General features: G+C 40.3%; 1 protein-coding gene across 1 annotated transcript; it reads left to right on the forward strand.

The window, feature by feature from the left end:
- The first annotated feature begins 3,634 nt into the window (after nt 1-3,634).
- On the forward strand, nt 3,635-16,571 carry casd1 (CAS1 domain containing 1). The gene is made up of 18 exons (XM_038724500.1): nt 3,635-4,045; nt 5,189-5,285; nt 5,580-5,700; nt 6,273-6,317; nt 6,415-6,477; nt 6,596-6,640; nt 6,738-6,861; nt 8,182-8,396; nt 8,509-8,928; nt 9,321-9,410; nt 9,519-9,638; nt 11,527-11,683; nt 11,859-11,938; nt 13,832-13,933; nt 14,093-14,233; nt 14,564-14,641; nt 15,154-15,246; nt 15,547-16,571. The coding sequence occupies exons 1-18, from the start codon at nt 3,808-3,810 to the stop codon at nt 15,814-15,816; spliced, it is 2,499 nt and encodes an 832-aa protein (XP_038580428.1). The 5' UTR covers nt 3,635-3,807; the 3' UTR covers nt 15,817-16,571.
- The last annotated feature ends 986 nt before the right edge of the window (nt 16,572-17,557 follow it).

The raw sequence follows: 17,557 nt of genomic DNA on the forward strand, positions 1-17,557 counted from the left end.
TCGAGGCTTGAATTGCAGTGATGCATGTACACTGGTTTTAGCTAAGATTCGAAATAGGAATATGCAGAAATTACTTGATTTGTCACTTTGTCAGAAGCTGAGAATCAGTGTGTTGGGGGAACTGGGATATGTAAGCTTTCTGAAATTTTTCATTTAATTATACATCCACATGTAGAAGCCGTTTTAATCACCTGCAGCACTTTCTACAACCACTAGAGGACAGTATCGCATGTTTTAATAAGCAACCCTGCTCCATGTAGAACACATTTAGCTTCAGGGGTAGTTAAATAGACATATTATTTTTGAACCCTGAGCAAGACGCATGTCCAGGATCTATGGGTCTACAGTATAAATTAAGCATAAACTATTGATGTTAAAATTGCAAAATGGATCTTTAATGTTACAAACATTAGGCAACACACTTTTTTTTTTAACTTTACATTAAAATGGCACAGCTAAAGTGACATTTTTGTTGATGCTGATGTATGAAATCCTTTTCAATGGCGGCAGTGGGAGTTAACAAAGTACATTATCTCAAATTCTCTACCATACTCAATTTTTAGATACATTTCATACCTTCACCACCTTTCAGCGGGCAATATTTTCACTAAAGTTACTAGTTACTGTGTAGATCCAGCTTTTACAGTCAAAACATATGTCTGTCTAAAAATATGTTGCATTACTGTAAAATACTCAACAGGATGGCTGGATTAACATGTTAGGTGGCTTCTGCCTCCTCCTTCATTCTATGCCCAAGACCTACCCCTTTGTTGGAGTACTAGCTGGCCCCATGTTTTCTGTACTGCATCATGTGTGCAAATTATGAACTAAAATTTAGTCTCAACATTAGACTTCAACACAGGGCTCTTCCACAAGACAGGGCTACAAAAATTGGGTAACAATGCAGGTCCCACTTTTGTTGATGTTGTACTTTAGTGGTGCAAAGTGGCTCCCACAACATATTTAATTGTAACAGTAATTTATGATGTGGTATGGCTACTTTTACTCTGAGTACTCTGAGTACTACTAATTTTTAATTCCACTTCTGACTCAGTCCAAACTTGCTGATTTGTTCCAGCTCTTGATCATTGAGGGCAGGTACTCAGACTTGCTTAGGCATCTCCGGCCTTTTAGAGAAGCATGCTGTATGTTTGCACACTAGAGTGGTAAATATAACTTCCATTCATTTCTAAAATAACAAAGAACCTCTGCAACGGTGTACAGCTAAAATAGTTATGGGAAAAAGAGATCTTTGTCTCTTGGCACAGTATTTAATAAAGACTGACTATCCAGCACATGAGCCCTGAAAAGTTTAGCAATCATTAACTGAAATTACAAAGTACGTACTGGACCTGCTCTATATGAATAGTGCAATGAGAGGACTTTTCTTATGAAATGGCACTATATAAATAAATCTGAATTGAATTGAAATAACAGGGGGAAAAAGCCTGGAAAAACAGTGTACATTCTGCTGGGACCCCAGAAATTTAGCCTACATTTCAACCAACTTGAAGCAGGGGTTTGGCTGTTATAGAGTGGGTGTATCATAACTCTACTGGGACACACACACACACACACACAAACATTTATCCGCAAGATTGTTACAAAGTGCAAGCACCTCAGTGGATTTATTTTGACCAGTAGGAACACTGTTTATTGACACAACTAAAATACATATGTACTCTCTCCCTCCATTCCGACATACTTAGTTACTCATTAGAAAAAGACTGAAAACTACTGCAATTAACAAAATTCAAGACAGCAAGATTTAACTTTTTTAATTCAAGGGAGTTCTGTGTAAATTAAATCATTAGTCAAGGGAAAATGTGTAGGAAACCTCTTTTAAATTCGGTCACTAATTAAATATTGGTTATTTAAGGTTGAATGGCAAGTCATACTCAATCACCTTATTACACACACTATTAAAACTACACTTCTTCATTTCAGCTCACTGATTGTTTTAATAGTTTTGCATCCCCAGATATCCAATTACCCACATGCAGTGCCCACCGTGAGTACGCCTATGCAGTTATTCTGTGGAATATGTGCCTTTTCTGTCACCAAGAAATAATCAGTCATAAAATTGCTATAACAACAAATAAATATGTAATAATAAAATATATCATTAGTATGTCTTATCTTTTTTGCTAAATGTAGGCAACATGTCTCCCCTCATTTCACATCAATACTGTTACCCTCATCAAATAACCCTTGTAAAATAATGGTATATTCCAGAAGTGACATCATTTATAGAAACATGAAGTTTCAGTATATCAAAAGATCAAACATAAGTATGTTTCTCTCATCTCTAATTTGACCAGAGGGGACAAAATAAAATGTCAATATTGTTACCATCTTTTTACATACATTATACATTTCTTTATTTCTCATATTATAATCAATATATTCACGTAAATTTCAACGTTAACTTTCAAAGTACACAGCATGTGGTTTGGTAATCTTGACCTTTTAGCAAGAAATGAGCATATTAGCTTGAAATGGTCACGCCTGTTACTTTTCCAGAGTAATAGGTTTAACATGTGATTAACAGGCTTGACATAGATCAGTGTTTACTTCAGTTTCAGTGTCTTTAAAAGTTATCCTTATAAAATGTAACATTTTTAAAGGTGTAATCTGTATCATTCATATCATCAGTCAGTGAGTGTATTGGTACTGTTTGATTGCCAGTAATCCTTAGGTAGCCTATTTACTGCAGTGATGCTGAGCTTATTAGTAGTTAATATACTTTTAGTTAACAGTTGCATTGTGTTATTGATGCTAGTTTTACTCTATAATAATATTTTAAAGATGTAGGTTAAGTAGCATGCCATTAAGTGCAGAAACAAAACAAAGGGATGCAGATCCTGAATAAAAAAATCTATTTGTAGCCTATAGTTTCTATGTTAAATAAATATATTTTATATCCTAGAAATATCTGGAGTCCATTTATACATTATAAAAGGACTCAGTTGGTTTCAATAAACATAATAAAAGCAGTCCAATATAGGGTCATGTGAGTTGTGTTTAGGGCCTGAAGGCATCGGTGATGAGGTGTGGGGATCAGGAAGCGCAGATCTCAAGTGGGAGTTTGTTCCAGGAGACTATTACGTTAAGTACAAGGTATAGTCCTGTCAACCCTGTTGATCTGGTTAGGCATGTTAGGTAGTCAATCCTGACACTGTCATTTCTTTGATAAAATGTATTTTAAAAAATTACTAATCAAAGTGCCTTTTAACTCTTACCATTATACTCAAAACTATATTATATTATGGACTGGGCCATCTTTCAAGATTTCTCTTCTAAAACCACTTTCTTTTCTTAAAAGACATGTGATCGTCATTAGGGGGCTCTAGTCATCTTAAAGAAAAATATAATATTGAAAAAATACTCCTAAATCTGAAAATAATCTCAGTGAAAAGAGGGACTAATACTGCTCACTGCGCATTATATTACAAATGTTTAATTAGAAGTTTAGTATACTATCAAAACATTTGGAGAAAAACAGTCGTAAAATATGAACATACACAGCCTGAGATGGCGCAGAACAATTTCTAGTCATTTTAGGATGCCATAGCCATTTATCTTTTAAAGTTGAAAAGGTACCGGTCTCTTGGAATGACCCGCCTACATTTCCACCAACAAGTTTAGCTTTCTCTTCATTTAAGACGTGTTTGAGGGCACTGAACTTTACTGTAACTTACTCCCGAATAATCCGGTGAATTTATTTAGATTTGTATATTTAATTTTTTATAAAATAGACACTCTTACAATCTTTAATTTGATCTGCGCCTGCTTCGACCAGCGGTTATGGAGGAGGAGGCGGTGTCGCGTGGAGCTGAGAAGGCAGGTGGTGCACCGGGAGAAGCGCCGCCGCTAAACTGCACAGCTGCTTGTTGTCATGGAGGAGCAAAGATGGCGGTCCTGGCCTATAGCCTGGGCAAACGCGAGATAAATCAACATTTTACCGTTAAAAATGCCAAATTGATATCGCTTGTAGCCGTCGTTTTACTTCTCGTGTTTCACACAGCTTCGCGGTATTATGGAGGTAAGTGGTCTCCCGTTTATTAAAGTTGCAGCCAGTGAAACACTTGAGACCAGCTATTGCTAACGTTAGCTAGATGTTTATGTCTGTGAGTATTTCCCTTTGCGGGTCCGTACAGCGCCGTTATCCAGTTTGGCTTTTAAAAGGTGAGACACACAGGTTGCAAGAGTTAAACAATGCAGGTAGGTGAGTGCATACATAGGCTAAATTTACTAACGTTAACTTATCTGCATGAACTTAAATCGGCGTTGTCTGGATAGCTTAGCTGAAAAAAAGCTAACACTGCATTTAGCTGTGTTTACATGCGCCTGTCTTGTCAGGACACGCTTGATTAACGTTACGGCTGAGGAGGTCGTGTGCAGGTTGATTTTCATGTAAATCGTCAGCACTAACTATTTCGTTAACTAAACATAAAAATGCTACACCATCAGTAAAGTATGTCGGAAATGTGTTATAACTTAACGCTAACACAGCTAACAAAGTGTAAGTTAGTGGTTTGGAACAGACTATTGTACAAGTCTGCTTTCTGTCTGAGGTTTTTTCATAAGTTGACAGTGGCTGCTTGTTGGGAAAAGATTACTTAACTTCATTGATGAGGACGCACAGTGCACACTCGTTTTCAGGTATCTCAGTTTGCTTGACTGACAATGACAGTGATGGACCAAAGCCCAAGACTATATGTAAATATTAACATGGCATGCATTTGCCTCCCAGCTGGGTTGCATAGAGTAGACTTTGTTCATGAAATGGGACAGGAACTAGAGACTTCTGTTTACACACTGAGAGCAGCTGCTTTGGTTTACGATGACACTAAATTACTACATCTCTCGCCAGCCCGCGGATGCTTCATATTCTCTTGTTTCTATGGATTGATTCAGTTGCAGATGGCTCCATTCATTTTGCACACAAATGAATAGCTGGAGAGATTTATGTTTGAGCTAAATTGCTGATGGCTTCATTTTGTACTATGGGCCTGAGCAGAGCCCTGTATTGTATAGTAGTCTTTTGACAGCACTGAATGAAAAGCCAGGGTACTATTGAGGCATCAGGTTTCAGGCATAGTCACAGAGAAAGTGAGTGAAAGCTAGAGTAGTGCTGTGTCTTTGTTTGGTCTTACTGGTAGGGTTTTCTGTGTCTTGCCTCCAGGCGGAGACTCATGTGAATGGCTGCTGTCCAGAGGACGTTACTTGGGGGAGAACGTGTGGCAGCCGTATGGCTGCATGATGCACAAATACAAAAGCATGTGAGTCACACTAACTGTGCAAGGTTACTTTACAGTATGCGTAACAAAGATTCATGTGTGTTTCAGTTACAGATGAGGTTTGTGTGCGTGTGTCTGTGTGCATGTTTGTCTTTAAGGATGGATGGGTAATTTGTAAGTCAAATAACCAGATGAGAAGATACTACTACAGACTGTGTAATAAAATTCCACTTTTGATTAGGTTATAAAATACAGTGAACCTCCCAGCACACAAGTGATTGCCATCTGCAGTTGTCTGTGGTTTTCAGATTCCTCACTGTCATTTTTGTCTTACAGTGAAGCCAAAACCTGCCTTGCTAAAAAGCGGGTGGCCTTTGTTGGTGATTCACGAATCAGGCAGCTATTTTATGCCTTCATCAAAGTTATTGACCCAGAGCGACGAGAAGATGGAAACAAGGTAATTGTGAGAAACGGCACCATCTAAATTCAGGGTTCTTTCTTTGGAAATTGTTCAGCAGTGGTGCATGAGTTGTGGGATACATTTCTACACTCTCCACTCATGTGTATTATAAACTAAAAGTATCTGATAAAAATCACTCACTGCCATTTACATAGCTGAATCTGAAAATAATACGTCATTTGTAATTAGTTTACTGCTACTTGACACTTCAATTTATGACCATAATGTGAGAAATAGCCCCACTGATCTTATTTTCCCCACTCTCTATAGGTTTGATTTAATTAACGTGTGTGAATATCTTGATGTCAGTCTGTGTCTGTGTCGGTGTTCAGTCTCTAAAATAAACACTTACAGGAAACCCTGAAATAGATGGCATTGACAAACTTACTGCGATACATGCACTGCAAGTGGTTTGCACAATCATTCATCGACCAAAAATGCAGCACTGGAATGCTGGCAATTACACAGCAGTCATAACTGTTCTTGGTCTGAACCTAAGCAGGGAAAAAAGAAGTATACTGTCTTCCTAACAGGCTTTCTCTCTGTCTCTCCCCATGCAATGTCTGAAGCACGAGGACATTTCCTTTGAAGATGAAAGTTCTTCTGTTAATGTGGTAAGCTATTTCTGCATGCGTTTTTATCTCCTGTTCTCAATCTGTAAAAACATACTCTGATGGTAGTTAAAAACATCTGCGTCCTCTTTGTGTGTAGGACTTTCTGTGGTATCCAGAGGCAAATAATTCAATGAAGGAGCGCTTGATATCATGGACACACGTGAGTATTGATGTGGGGGTGGGGGGATTTGTTGATTATTTAATTGAGGAACTTTCATAAATACATGGCTTGGATGTAGATTTGCTTTTCTAATTGCAACTTGTCTCATGTGTCGCAGGAGGCGTCAGCAAAGCCAGATGTTGTCATCCTTGGAGCTGCCACCGTAAGCTGTATAAATGAGACGCACATTTCACAATAAAAACAAGGTGATGGCTGAGTTATGTTGATCGTAATCTCACCCATTAATCCATTTACCACAGTGGTCCATCAAGTTGCACAGTGGCAGCAGCGAGACCCTGCAGCAGTACAAAGTCAACCTGACAGCCATTGTTCTGCACTTAGAGAAGCTGGCTGACCATGGAGAGGTCTACTGGGTCCTGCAAGGTAAGCTCAGCGTTTAGCTTTAGTTCTGTCACCTCAGTCCTGGTCTCTTCACCGCAGGGATTTATCGTTCATGCGATTACTATATTCATGTCAAATGGGATTCTAGTCATTTGACATCATCAAACACCACATATTTAATTTGATGTTTGTCGGTTGCTCATGATTAGCTACAGTATATCATATATTTACTTTGTGGCTGCTAAACTTTGATGCAAGAGTCAAATAAAAACAATTAAAAATGTAGATGGTTGGGTTCTTCATGGTTTGCGTTACAGTGTCATCACTAAATCTCAAGTAACATTTATGACAGAGGTCCTGATCCGGACCAAGCCGCCGTCCTCTCAGGACCCGGACCAATAGCCGATTTAATATTGAGAATTACTACCTCGTGACAGAGCGTTTCTATTATAACCTGCACAGCTTTTCTAGCATTTGCTGTACTGGTTTAGCGGCCCAGGAAACTCGCAGACCAATTGCATGCGTTCCAATCATCTCGTGTGATGCTGCTCAGCCAATCAAATCTGTGCATTCCGACAAGCATTGCAAGTCCATTCAGCGAGTGAGATACACCAACGTCTCTGGATACACACACGGAGAGAGGAGACCAAAGAGAAAAGATATTTCACATGGCTTTTAACCAAGAATGTACAGATTCTTACATGTACATTCTTCCCACAGGCAGTTCAAAACCAGAATGTCTCGTATATCTCCAATCCTAGCTGGCAGGACAAGCCATAGCTCATGTTTCTCGCTGAACAAGAGAAGTAGGGAAGGGTATTTAGGAGGTTGAGACAACACTTCAATCACTTCAAGCTACACGTTTTATGTTATTTTATAGTTTTTTCTGAAATTAAGCACTTTATTTTAAGATGCACCATTAAAAAACTCTTATGTACTTTTTTTAAAATGCAGCCTTTAGTTTACATAAATTTAGAATTTATTATTAGAGAAGTTAGTATTTATTATTACTCCAGTTCGATGTGAAAACTGGCAGTAGCCTAAATATTGTTGAAATATTTGATTTGATAGTCAGTTGTTGACGAAAAACATATGTTGATAAAACTATATGTTATGGGACTGAATAATAACCCAAATTAGTCGTTATGATGTTCCTGGACCTTTGCTTCGGGAAATTTTCCCTAACTGGATCTCTATGAATTTCAATTGAATACCCCTGATTTGTGACTTAAGAAGTTGACCTGATTGATAATGTCACACATGTGATTGCAGAATTTTGTCAATATTAACTTCTCATGCGTGCACCCTCTAAACGTTTCCCGTTCACGCTGCACAAAACACCATCAAACCTCTTTCCTCTAGACCCAGTAAATGAGGACGTGTTGAGTGAGAACAGGAAAATGATCACTAACCGACAGCTGGAGCTGTATAACGAAGCAGCGGTGGACGTGCTCAACAGCAGCAACGGTAACGGCAGATCCCGGGTCAAGCTGTTGGCAGCGTCCCGCCAGGCTGCACTGGAAACTATCACCCAGTCAGATGACGGCTTGCACCTGCCTGAGAGCACCAGGAATGTGGTAGGCAGCATTTCTGTTAAGTTAAGGTTGTTTTTGTATTCAGTGATTCAGGTTAAGCTATTGTGGCAACACAGTGCACAGCATTTTAGCTTCAAATGTTATTCGCTTTCAGGGAGCCATGGTCCTCATGAACTCTGTGTGCAACAAGCTACTGAGGCCCATTGACGGCTCCTGCTGCCAGACGTTACCGCCCCCAAACAACCTCCAGAAACTGTCCGCATGTTTCTTCCTGGGCTCAGCCCTGGTCCTCCTGGTCCTCCACATCCTTGGCAAGAACCGTCACCGCCGACCTGTGCCACCAGATGTGGAGAGCCTGGAGGAGAAGAAGCCAGCGACAGCAGCTGTCCCCCTGGGTCCGAAGGTGCCCTTGCAGGCCCTCTGCAGGATGGGCGTCATTATGGGCTATTTTTACCTTTGTGACAGAGCAGATGTGTTCATGAAAGAGCAGAAGTTCTACACACACTCCACCTTCTTCATCCCTCTCATCTATATATTTGTCCTGGGAGTGTTCTACAATGAGAACAGCAAGGAGGTGAGATAGCGCAGTTCATTTTGGGGAAACATACTTACAGCCTTGAACAAAATTAGAGTTATTTCAACATAAAATTCAATCCAGGATATTCTAACTTGGTTTACAAAAAGACATGTTTTTCTGAAATTTTGCATTTATGTCTGTGTACCAGACAAATTTATGGATGTCTTCATGTGTGAATGTACTTCGAAATAGTTTCCCTATAAGCCCAGAATTCAACACACTTTTAACTGCATGCAAAAAACAGAAAGGCATCCATTAGTGTTTTTAGAAGGTAGGAAACATATAGTAGTGAAATTCCCCCCCAAAAATGTATTAACCTTGCTGTTGGTAATAATGTACTAAGTTTAAAGTTGTGAATTGATATCTGCTGGGGTTTTTTTCCCAAAAAGACCAAATTACTCAACCGAGAGCAAACAGATGAGTGGAAAGGCTGGATGCAGTTGGTCATCCTAATCTATCACATATCTGGAGCCAGCGCTGTGAGTCCCAAATACATCTCCTACACATTCATTTGGGAGGAACCCGCTAAGAAGCACTGTATACTGATGTTTGATTTGAAGGCGTAAATGTTTGTTTCTGTCTTTCAGTTTCTTCCAGTATACATGCACGTGCGGGTGCTGGTCGCAGCGTATCTTTTTCAGACTGGCTATGGACACTTTTCCTTTTTCTGGCTCAAAGGAGACTTTGGACTGAATAGAGTGTGTCAGGTAAGAGTACAGTCACTTTTACTTTAACCAGGATCTTGTGATGACTTTGCTGAAGAAAGCTTGTGAGCCAGGTTCAGGTGTGCTGAAGAAGTTTGGGAGACTTAACATAGCATGGTTTATTGAGCCCGGCCGAGGAGATACAGTGCCAGCGTGTGAACACATCAAATGCCAACACCAGGTCTGAAGGATAACATCTTTTGGTCCCTTTTATGTTTCTGTCTTCCCCCTAGTTCCTGTATGTATTCCTATAACAGGTCACTAATTGGCGGACCACGATCCGGACCAAGCCGCTGTCCTCTCCGGACCTGGACCAATATCCGATTTATTTTTGTTATTTTAACCCATTTAGCATTTACTGTACTGGTTTAGTGGCCCAGGAAACTCGCAGACCAAATACATGCGTTCCAAAAGTCTCATGTGATGCTGCTCAGCCAATGAAATCTGTGCATTCCGATAAGCATTGCAAGTCGAGTCCGCGAGTGAGATACACCAACGTCTCTGGATACACACACACACGGAGAGAGGATTCTTAAATGTACATTCTTCCCACAGGCAGTACAAAACCAGAATGTCTCGTATATCTCCAATCCTAGCTGGCAGGACAAGCCATAGCTCATGTTTCTCGCTGAACAAGAGAAGTAGGGAAGGGTATTTAGGAGGTTGAGACAACACTTCAATCACTTCAAGCTACATGTTTTATGTTGTTTTTTTTTTCTGAAATTAAGCACTTTATTTTAAGATTTACCTTATGTATTTTTTTATTGTGTATAAAAAAAGTTTACTTAAATTTAGAATTGTTTATTAGAGAAGGTAGTATTTATTATCCCTCCAGTTTGATGTGAAAGATAGCAGTTGCCTAAATATTGTTGAAATATTTGATTTGACACAACTATATGTTATGGGACTGAATAATAACCCAAATTAGTCGTTATGATGTTCCTGACCTTTGCTTCGGGAAATTTTATATAACTGGACCTCTATGAATTTTATTTTAATGCCCCTGCTCTTTAAGGTCATCTTTAGTTGGCCTGAACCTAGAACAACAAATCTGGTGTTTAGACTCCAATGCCACATCATATTGGAATCTATTACTATCCACGTGTTGCTCTCTAATCTGTGGAGCCATTGAGTTCTTGTAAACATTCTTGTGACCTTGCCAGATTCCCAGAGAACACCGATATCTGCTAGCCTGACGCCTGAGCTACTGTCTCTACCTTATCAGTCTAACCAAACATGCAACTTCAAGTCAAGTTGCATGTTTGGTACCCTGTAGACCCGGGTTCAAATCCGGGTGGGGTGACTGCTCTTGCCTTTCCATCACATGTGGTGTCAGAAGTGGGATGGCTTGCCGTGAAATTGTCGAAGGCGTACCCAGTGTGTGATGCGTACGATGGACCCCCAGGGTTAGTGGACCCCTGTGTGTGTGTGAGGGACCCCAGAGATGGGTGAAGCACTAGTGGGTGGGGGCACCCTGAGATGGGAGAAGTACAATTGGCGGGAGTTGTGACGGACGCCTGTATGCGTGAAGCGCAATTGGGCATCTCCCGAAAGGGAAGGGCAGTGTGACAGACCACCGTCACTACGGTTGAGTATGCACTGTGACTGCCATACCAACGAGCCTGGCTCTTTGGCGTTGCGGTCAAGTTGCATGTTTGGTACCCTGTAAACATGGGTTCAAATCCAGGTGGGGTGACTGCTCTTGCCTTTCCGTCACACTAGCAATGACAGTTACATGAGAGAAATAACTAGAGCTGAAAGGAACACTTGTGGGGTCAGCTGATGATTAATAATTTACAAAACAGGTATTTGGTTTGGACTTTTATCAGTGTGATGCTATTATTGATTGATCTGCGTACGTTTCTGTGTTTTTATATTCTTTCCACTCCAGGTACTCTTCCGTCTGAACTTCCTGGTCTTGGTGCTGTGTGTGGTAATGGACAGAGCCTACCAGTTCTATTACTTTGTCCCTTTGGTCACCTTCTGGTTTGCCGTCATCTACGCCACGCTGGCCTTGTGGCCTCAGATCCTTCAGAAAAAGGCCAACAGTAGGTGTCAGGATTTACGCAAGTTTAGCAAATAGTTACTTTATTTGTTTCACTCACTTGCATTATAGCTGTGGAAAAGGTCTGCACAATAAATGTGAAACCTGTCATAAATGTCAGCCACAGAGTTTCTTTTAGAAAAGCATGTTTGCTAATGGCTGTCTTGTTTTCTGAACAGGTAGTAGCATTTGGCACCTTGGGGTCTTGGCGAAGTTACTGGGCCTCCTGCTGTTCATTTGCGTCTTTGCCTTTTCACAGGTAGGTGAATTCAAAACATTTTAATCCCACCAATCTCAATTGAAACCTCACTTCAGTTTTCAGTTGGTTGGAAGCGTGAATAGTTACAGGCCAATCGCACTAGCCAGCGTGTCATCCAAAGTTTTAGAAAGGATTTTATTTGATTGTCTAAGTGATTATATTGATACCACAGACAGGCTTTGAAAGAAGTAGTTGAAGTATATAGGAGACAAAACTCCTCTGTTCTAGTTGGCTTTATAGATGCCTCTGAAGCTCATGATATACGGAGCAACTTTTAGAGCAATGGTGCTAGGCAATGTTGCTGTCAATGGTAATGAATGAAGATTACTACTGTAATCCCCTTTACCCATCACTCCGCCACCCTCCCCGCACCACCGCTATCAGTTCAAAACATAGTTGGACTTGCCACCAGCAAGACTGCCCAGCAACATTGCTCAAAAAAGTTGCCCCGTGTATCATCAACTTAAGGCTTTTGACTTAGTCAATCACCAGAAGTTGATTCTGAAATTGAAACTAAGGGGCGTGCCTGCATGATAAGAATATTGGCATACTGGTATGCTAACCAGAGTATGCAGGTCAGATGGAGTAATGGTCTCTACTACGTTTGGTGTCTGTAATGGAGTACGACAAGGGGTGTTGCTCTCCCCTGCCCTCTTCAACATGTATATGAATAATTTATCAGAACAACTAAGTTGAACAAAACTGGTTGTGTGATTGGTAACGCTCTAATAAATTATCTTATGTATGCCTATTGTTTAGGGCTGGTCCGAATGTCATTTTTCGAGCTTTGACGCTTCGAATTCAGCAAATAATCGTTATTCTCATAGCTAGGCTAACTAAGTGATTATTACCAAAACTTTATTTTTAACTTTGTTATGGCAATGCTAGCAAACCCAAGTGCAGAACTAAAAAAGGGAGAAATATTTTGTGCTGGGATAAAAGGATCATATATTAAGCAGTGAATAGCGAGGCAGAGTGAAAGTAGATGCGTGCCAAACCAGGTTGGTGGCTGCTGTACAGGGCAGGGGGAACCGTTACTTTCACTGCTGTCGGCGGAGGTCAGGCACGTGAAAAAGAACCTCAATAATTGAATCTCATAATTGAAATCGAATGTGTACCCAACGGTCGAATATTCAAATACTCGGATCCAGCCCTACTATTGTTTTTCCTAGCAGTGCTGGATTTCAACAGTTGCTGAATATAGGGTAAGTGCCAAGTATTTGTAATAAAACAAAATACCTGGTGCACTTCCTCACAGATCAATTCTCTGATGATGATGTCATGTGTAGGCAGTGTTGTGTGCTTTATGCTCAAGCTATGTGTTCAGCCCATGTAAAGATGAGGCTCTTTAAAGGATATTGGACTCCCCTCTATACTGCCCCATTGTGGGCTAAGTTTAAAAAGACAACCATACATAAGCTTCAGGTTGCCTATAATGACTGTATGCAGATATTGCTTAAAAACCTAGGTGGTGTAGTGCAAGTGACTTGTTTTGTAAGGCAAGAGTCAACACTTTCCAGGCTTTAATGTACAAATTTATCTGTCTGTGACTGGATGGCTCTCAGAATGGCATTATTAAGCTGCTGACAAATCCTAGTAATAGTGTTGAACATTACCAGTCACCTCTGTGGAAACATTGGTTATAGCTGTATTTTTATAAAAGTCGCACATTTTTTCTGTGCTTTTGTATTTGTGCTTTGGTATTTCAGCAGGTGTTGTCTGTCTATAATGATGATGTGTGTTTTTCTAATGGACCCCGAGTCTGACAATAAGGTTGAACTGAAATTGTATTGAAACAACACTACCCTTTCATAGTTTTCTATTCAAATTCGTGGTTTGGCTGTTGTTTTGAAGCCCTGCTTATGTAATCATGTCTTGGTGTTGTGATTTCAGGGTTTGTTTGAGAGAATCTTCTCTGTGTGGCCCTTCTCCAAGCTCTTTGAGCTGAACGGAAGCATCCACGAGTGGTGGTTCAGATGGAAGCTGGACCGATTTGTAAGTCAGATGTGCTTCTCTCCAGTTGCAGCCTACTTCATTAGTCAGTCTTTACATTAACACATTCTTTGAAGTGTAATATGTGGCAGAGTACATAAGAAGCTTGGGTCCATTTTCCAAACTTTGTCAAATTAATTTTAATGTGATGTTGTTTTGCAGGCGGTGATACATGGCATGCTGTTTGCCTTCATCTATTTGGTGCTTCAGAAGCGCCAGGTGTTGTCAGAGGGCAAAGGAGAGACTCTCTTCTCTGCGAAGATCTCCAACGTGCTCCTCTTCCTCTCTGTCGTCTGCTTCATAGTAAGATTCTTCACACGTTTGGCTCAATATTTGGATTTAGACTTCACTTTTTATTTTAGATTGTGGTCGTCTCCTCAGTCTTTTAGTAATATGCTATTCTTTTTTGGTTTTCCAATTTGAAATTCCTTATTTTAGATAATGAACAAAATGCATGCAACAGCTTAGGAGAGAGTAGTTACACTGGGTGGGGTTTGCACTTACTGTGCCTACACGACACACCTGGGAGCTGCCTTGGCAACCGCAATCTTCTGATCTTAATGTACTTATGTATCTCGAGAAAGTTGTTGTTTGTATTGCATAATCAACTTATTCTTTCCCCTATGATTCTAGACTTACTCAATATGGGCAAGCAGCTGCAAAACCAAAACAGAGTGCAATGAGATGCACCCTTTCATCTCTGTGGTTCAGGTACAGTCTTTACCTGTCCTTCTGTCTCTGTTAACTTCTTTTCCTTTCATACTATGTGGTTCTACAGCAAACATGTCTTCTCAGAGTCAACTTGTTAATTCTACTACTTTGGCTGTTTTATAGTTAATTACCCAACTGTAATCCCCTCAGATTTGCTTTAAGATGTCATTATCCTAGTCACATGACAGGATAAAGTGGACAAGGGAGTTGCCCTCCTTCATGGCTAACGACAGAACTGGTATTATGAAGGGCCGATCCCAACTGGGAAGCTCTTTGAAGTAGTGCAATAGATATGGCACAGTAATTAACAACATAGTTGAGCTTTTTTGCCCCCAAACTGGCCAGGATTGCAAAATTTTAACCCTTCATTTGACTTAGTGACTTTTCATCATTTGTAGTTTGAGCGATTTCGACTCCTTGACTTCAGCCTGCAACTTCAAATTCTCACAGTGCGCCCAGTGTGTGTGTGTCTTCATGCTTTGACTCGTGTCTTCACTCTGTCTTGTCCACAGATTTTGGCCTTCATTCTAATCAGGAACATTCCTGGCTATGCCCGCTCTATATATAGCTCATTCTTTGCATGGTTTGGAAAGATCTCCTTGGAGGTAAGACAGGCAGTGGAGTTACAATAATGTAATAAAAGTGTTTTTATATAGCCCTTAATAAAAATAGGCGATTTCACCGTGCTTTGCAAAGGGTAACGTAGATGAGGTAACAGTAATAAAATGTAGAAACAACACTAACAAAATATTAGGAATAAGGCTTCAAGTAATGATCAAAAGCAGCTGATAAGCCTCACCAGCTCTGTATGTGTTCTGCAGCTTCCCTGTAGGCAACCAGGTTTACAGGGAATTTGCACACATTACATCACAGACTACTGAACATGATCTGTTTGTCTCCCCCAGCTGTTCATATGCCAGTATCACATCTGGCTGGCGGCAGACACCAAGGGAATTTTGGTCTTGATCCCAGGAAACCCTTCGCTTAACATCATGGTCAGCACCTTCATCTTTGTTTGTGTAGCTCATGAGATCTCCCTCATCACCAATGACCTGGCCCAGGTGGTCATCCCCAAAGACAGCGTGGCCCTGCTGAAGAGACTGGGGGCCGTGGGGCTCCTCTGTCTGGTTATATTGCTGCTGGCCAAAGGCAGCCAGTCCACACCCGGCGCCTGATTGACACCTCTTCATGGTGGGTGGGGCACAGCAGACTTTCCAAGTCCCTGCAGAGTTTGAAAGAGATCCAAGCCAGGAGCAGGCCCGGTGTTTCAGCCTACTGTTGGCCACGGCAGACAACCTCAGTTATGTTGAGTGACAACACAGGGACGCCTGGGAGAACAGTGTCTCTCTGCTGGCCATGTTGTAGCAGAGTCTGTACTTTGTAACTGCTTAAGTCGCACACTGAAGAAAAGACAAATGCCCAAAAGGGGGTTGGTCCCTTCAGGGCAATGTGCAAATTTTAAGATCAAGAAAAAAAAAAAAAAAGAACAAGACGCTCAAAACGTTTACATTATCTGCTTTTAACAGAAGGCGGAAGAAAAAATTTTGAGATGTGGAAACTAAAAGAGGTCCCCTCTTATGTCAAGACCTCGCGCTTTCTGTGTGAATTTTTGCAGCGTTGCTTCTATTTAGCCAAACTCACTAATACAAAGTTTATTTTGTCACATACTGTACTTCCCGTCATTACATCGCTCTGGACGGGATCACTAGGCACACACTCCGTCCACATGGCAGTAGCAGTTGAAGGTGTTTTTCACTCAGGTGGATCCATAACATACATATTTAGATATCTACAAAAAATGTTCTATTGTGCTGCATTTTATTATCAACATTACTTTGTACAGTTTTTCTGGTGACTTTAAAATAGTGTTAGATATCTAAATATGCAAAATATGGACCAACAACTGGCTCGGATGATACAAAAAAAAAAATTAAAGAAACTGTCAAGATTAAAATAACAACGTGGAGTGCAATTGTTAAAATGTTGGAGTATCCCTCAACATATTTTTGCTAATGTTTTTTGTGAGTAATTTTAGAAATGTTTGCCTTGTGCTGAAAGGTACGTGGTCACCTGCTGTAGCTCTGAAATTCTATGTGATATGTACAGTATTTAATGATTTAAATTAAGCTTATATTTTATACCGTTTTTTGGGGGGCTTTGTTTTATTTTGTACTTTGCGCTCATGACTGCTGTTTGTGAAGGAAATATTACAGTTTTGTACCCATCCCAGCACGTCATAGATGATGAACTGCCTCAAAGACACTGCAGAGGTTGACTGACTTTCACTGTCCTAACTCCTTACTGTCTTCTGTCCTATTAGGTAACTGCTCACAATTCACTCTGTATAATCATATGATAGAGTGCAAGACTATTTTATACAGCAATTTAGTCCTTTATCCTACCATTGCTGTTAAAAACATGCTCATAGCTCTGTTGGATATTGCACTGGCTTGCACATATTATTGTACAGTAGTTAAATATAAATCCTCCCTTTGCTGTCAAAGCCAGTGAACCTTTTGATCAGCGAGTGAGTGAATGAATTGAACATATAGCTTTTCTCAGTTGCTTGTACTTAGGCTATGATCACAATCTTCCATCTGTTAGGCACTTTGCATCAGGGTCGCATCAACATTTGAAAGCAGATACTAGGCAATGCACTTACTAAGCTGAGAAGATATATTACTGTTGCTTAAAGGAAATTATTGTATATTTTGTCAGTGGGTAAGTGGGCGATGTATCCTTGCCTATATAGCCTCAGACATTTACAAGAGATGAGCACTTTTACTTTAAGGCATACATTTTATTTTTATTTTCTTCATCTTTGCGGTGAAATACAATGTTTAACATGGGTACCAGTTTATTGGGTAAATCAAATGTTTTGTAATTTGGCAGAGACAAAAAGTAAAATATTGTAAG

This window comes from Micropterus salmoides, unplaced genomic scaffold, assembly GCF_014851395.1.
Source record: "Micropterus salmoides isolate LMB-PRFRI ecotype aquatic unplaced genomic scaffold, ASM1485139v1 Ms_hic_scaffold_17, whole genome shotgun sequence".
Lineage (NCBI taxonomy): Eukaryota > Metazoa > Chordata > Actinopteri > Centrarchiformes > Centrarchidae > Micropterus > Micropterus salmoides.

Bases quoted from the DNA above. Each gene is read 5' to 3' on its own strand.
- casd1 (XM_038724500.1), top strand. From the start codon at position 3,808: ATGGAGGAGGAGGCGGTGTCGCGTGGAGCTGAGAAGGCAGGTGGTGCA. The intron at 6,862-8,181 runs GTAAGCTCAGCG...TCTTTCCTCTAG, and splicing joins GGTCTACTGGGTCCTGCAAG to ACCCAGTAAATGAGGACGTG. The intron at 15,247-15,546 runs GTAAGACAGGCA...TGTCTCCCCCAG, and splicing joins TTGGAAAGATCTCCTTGGAG to CTGTTCATATGCCAGTATCA.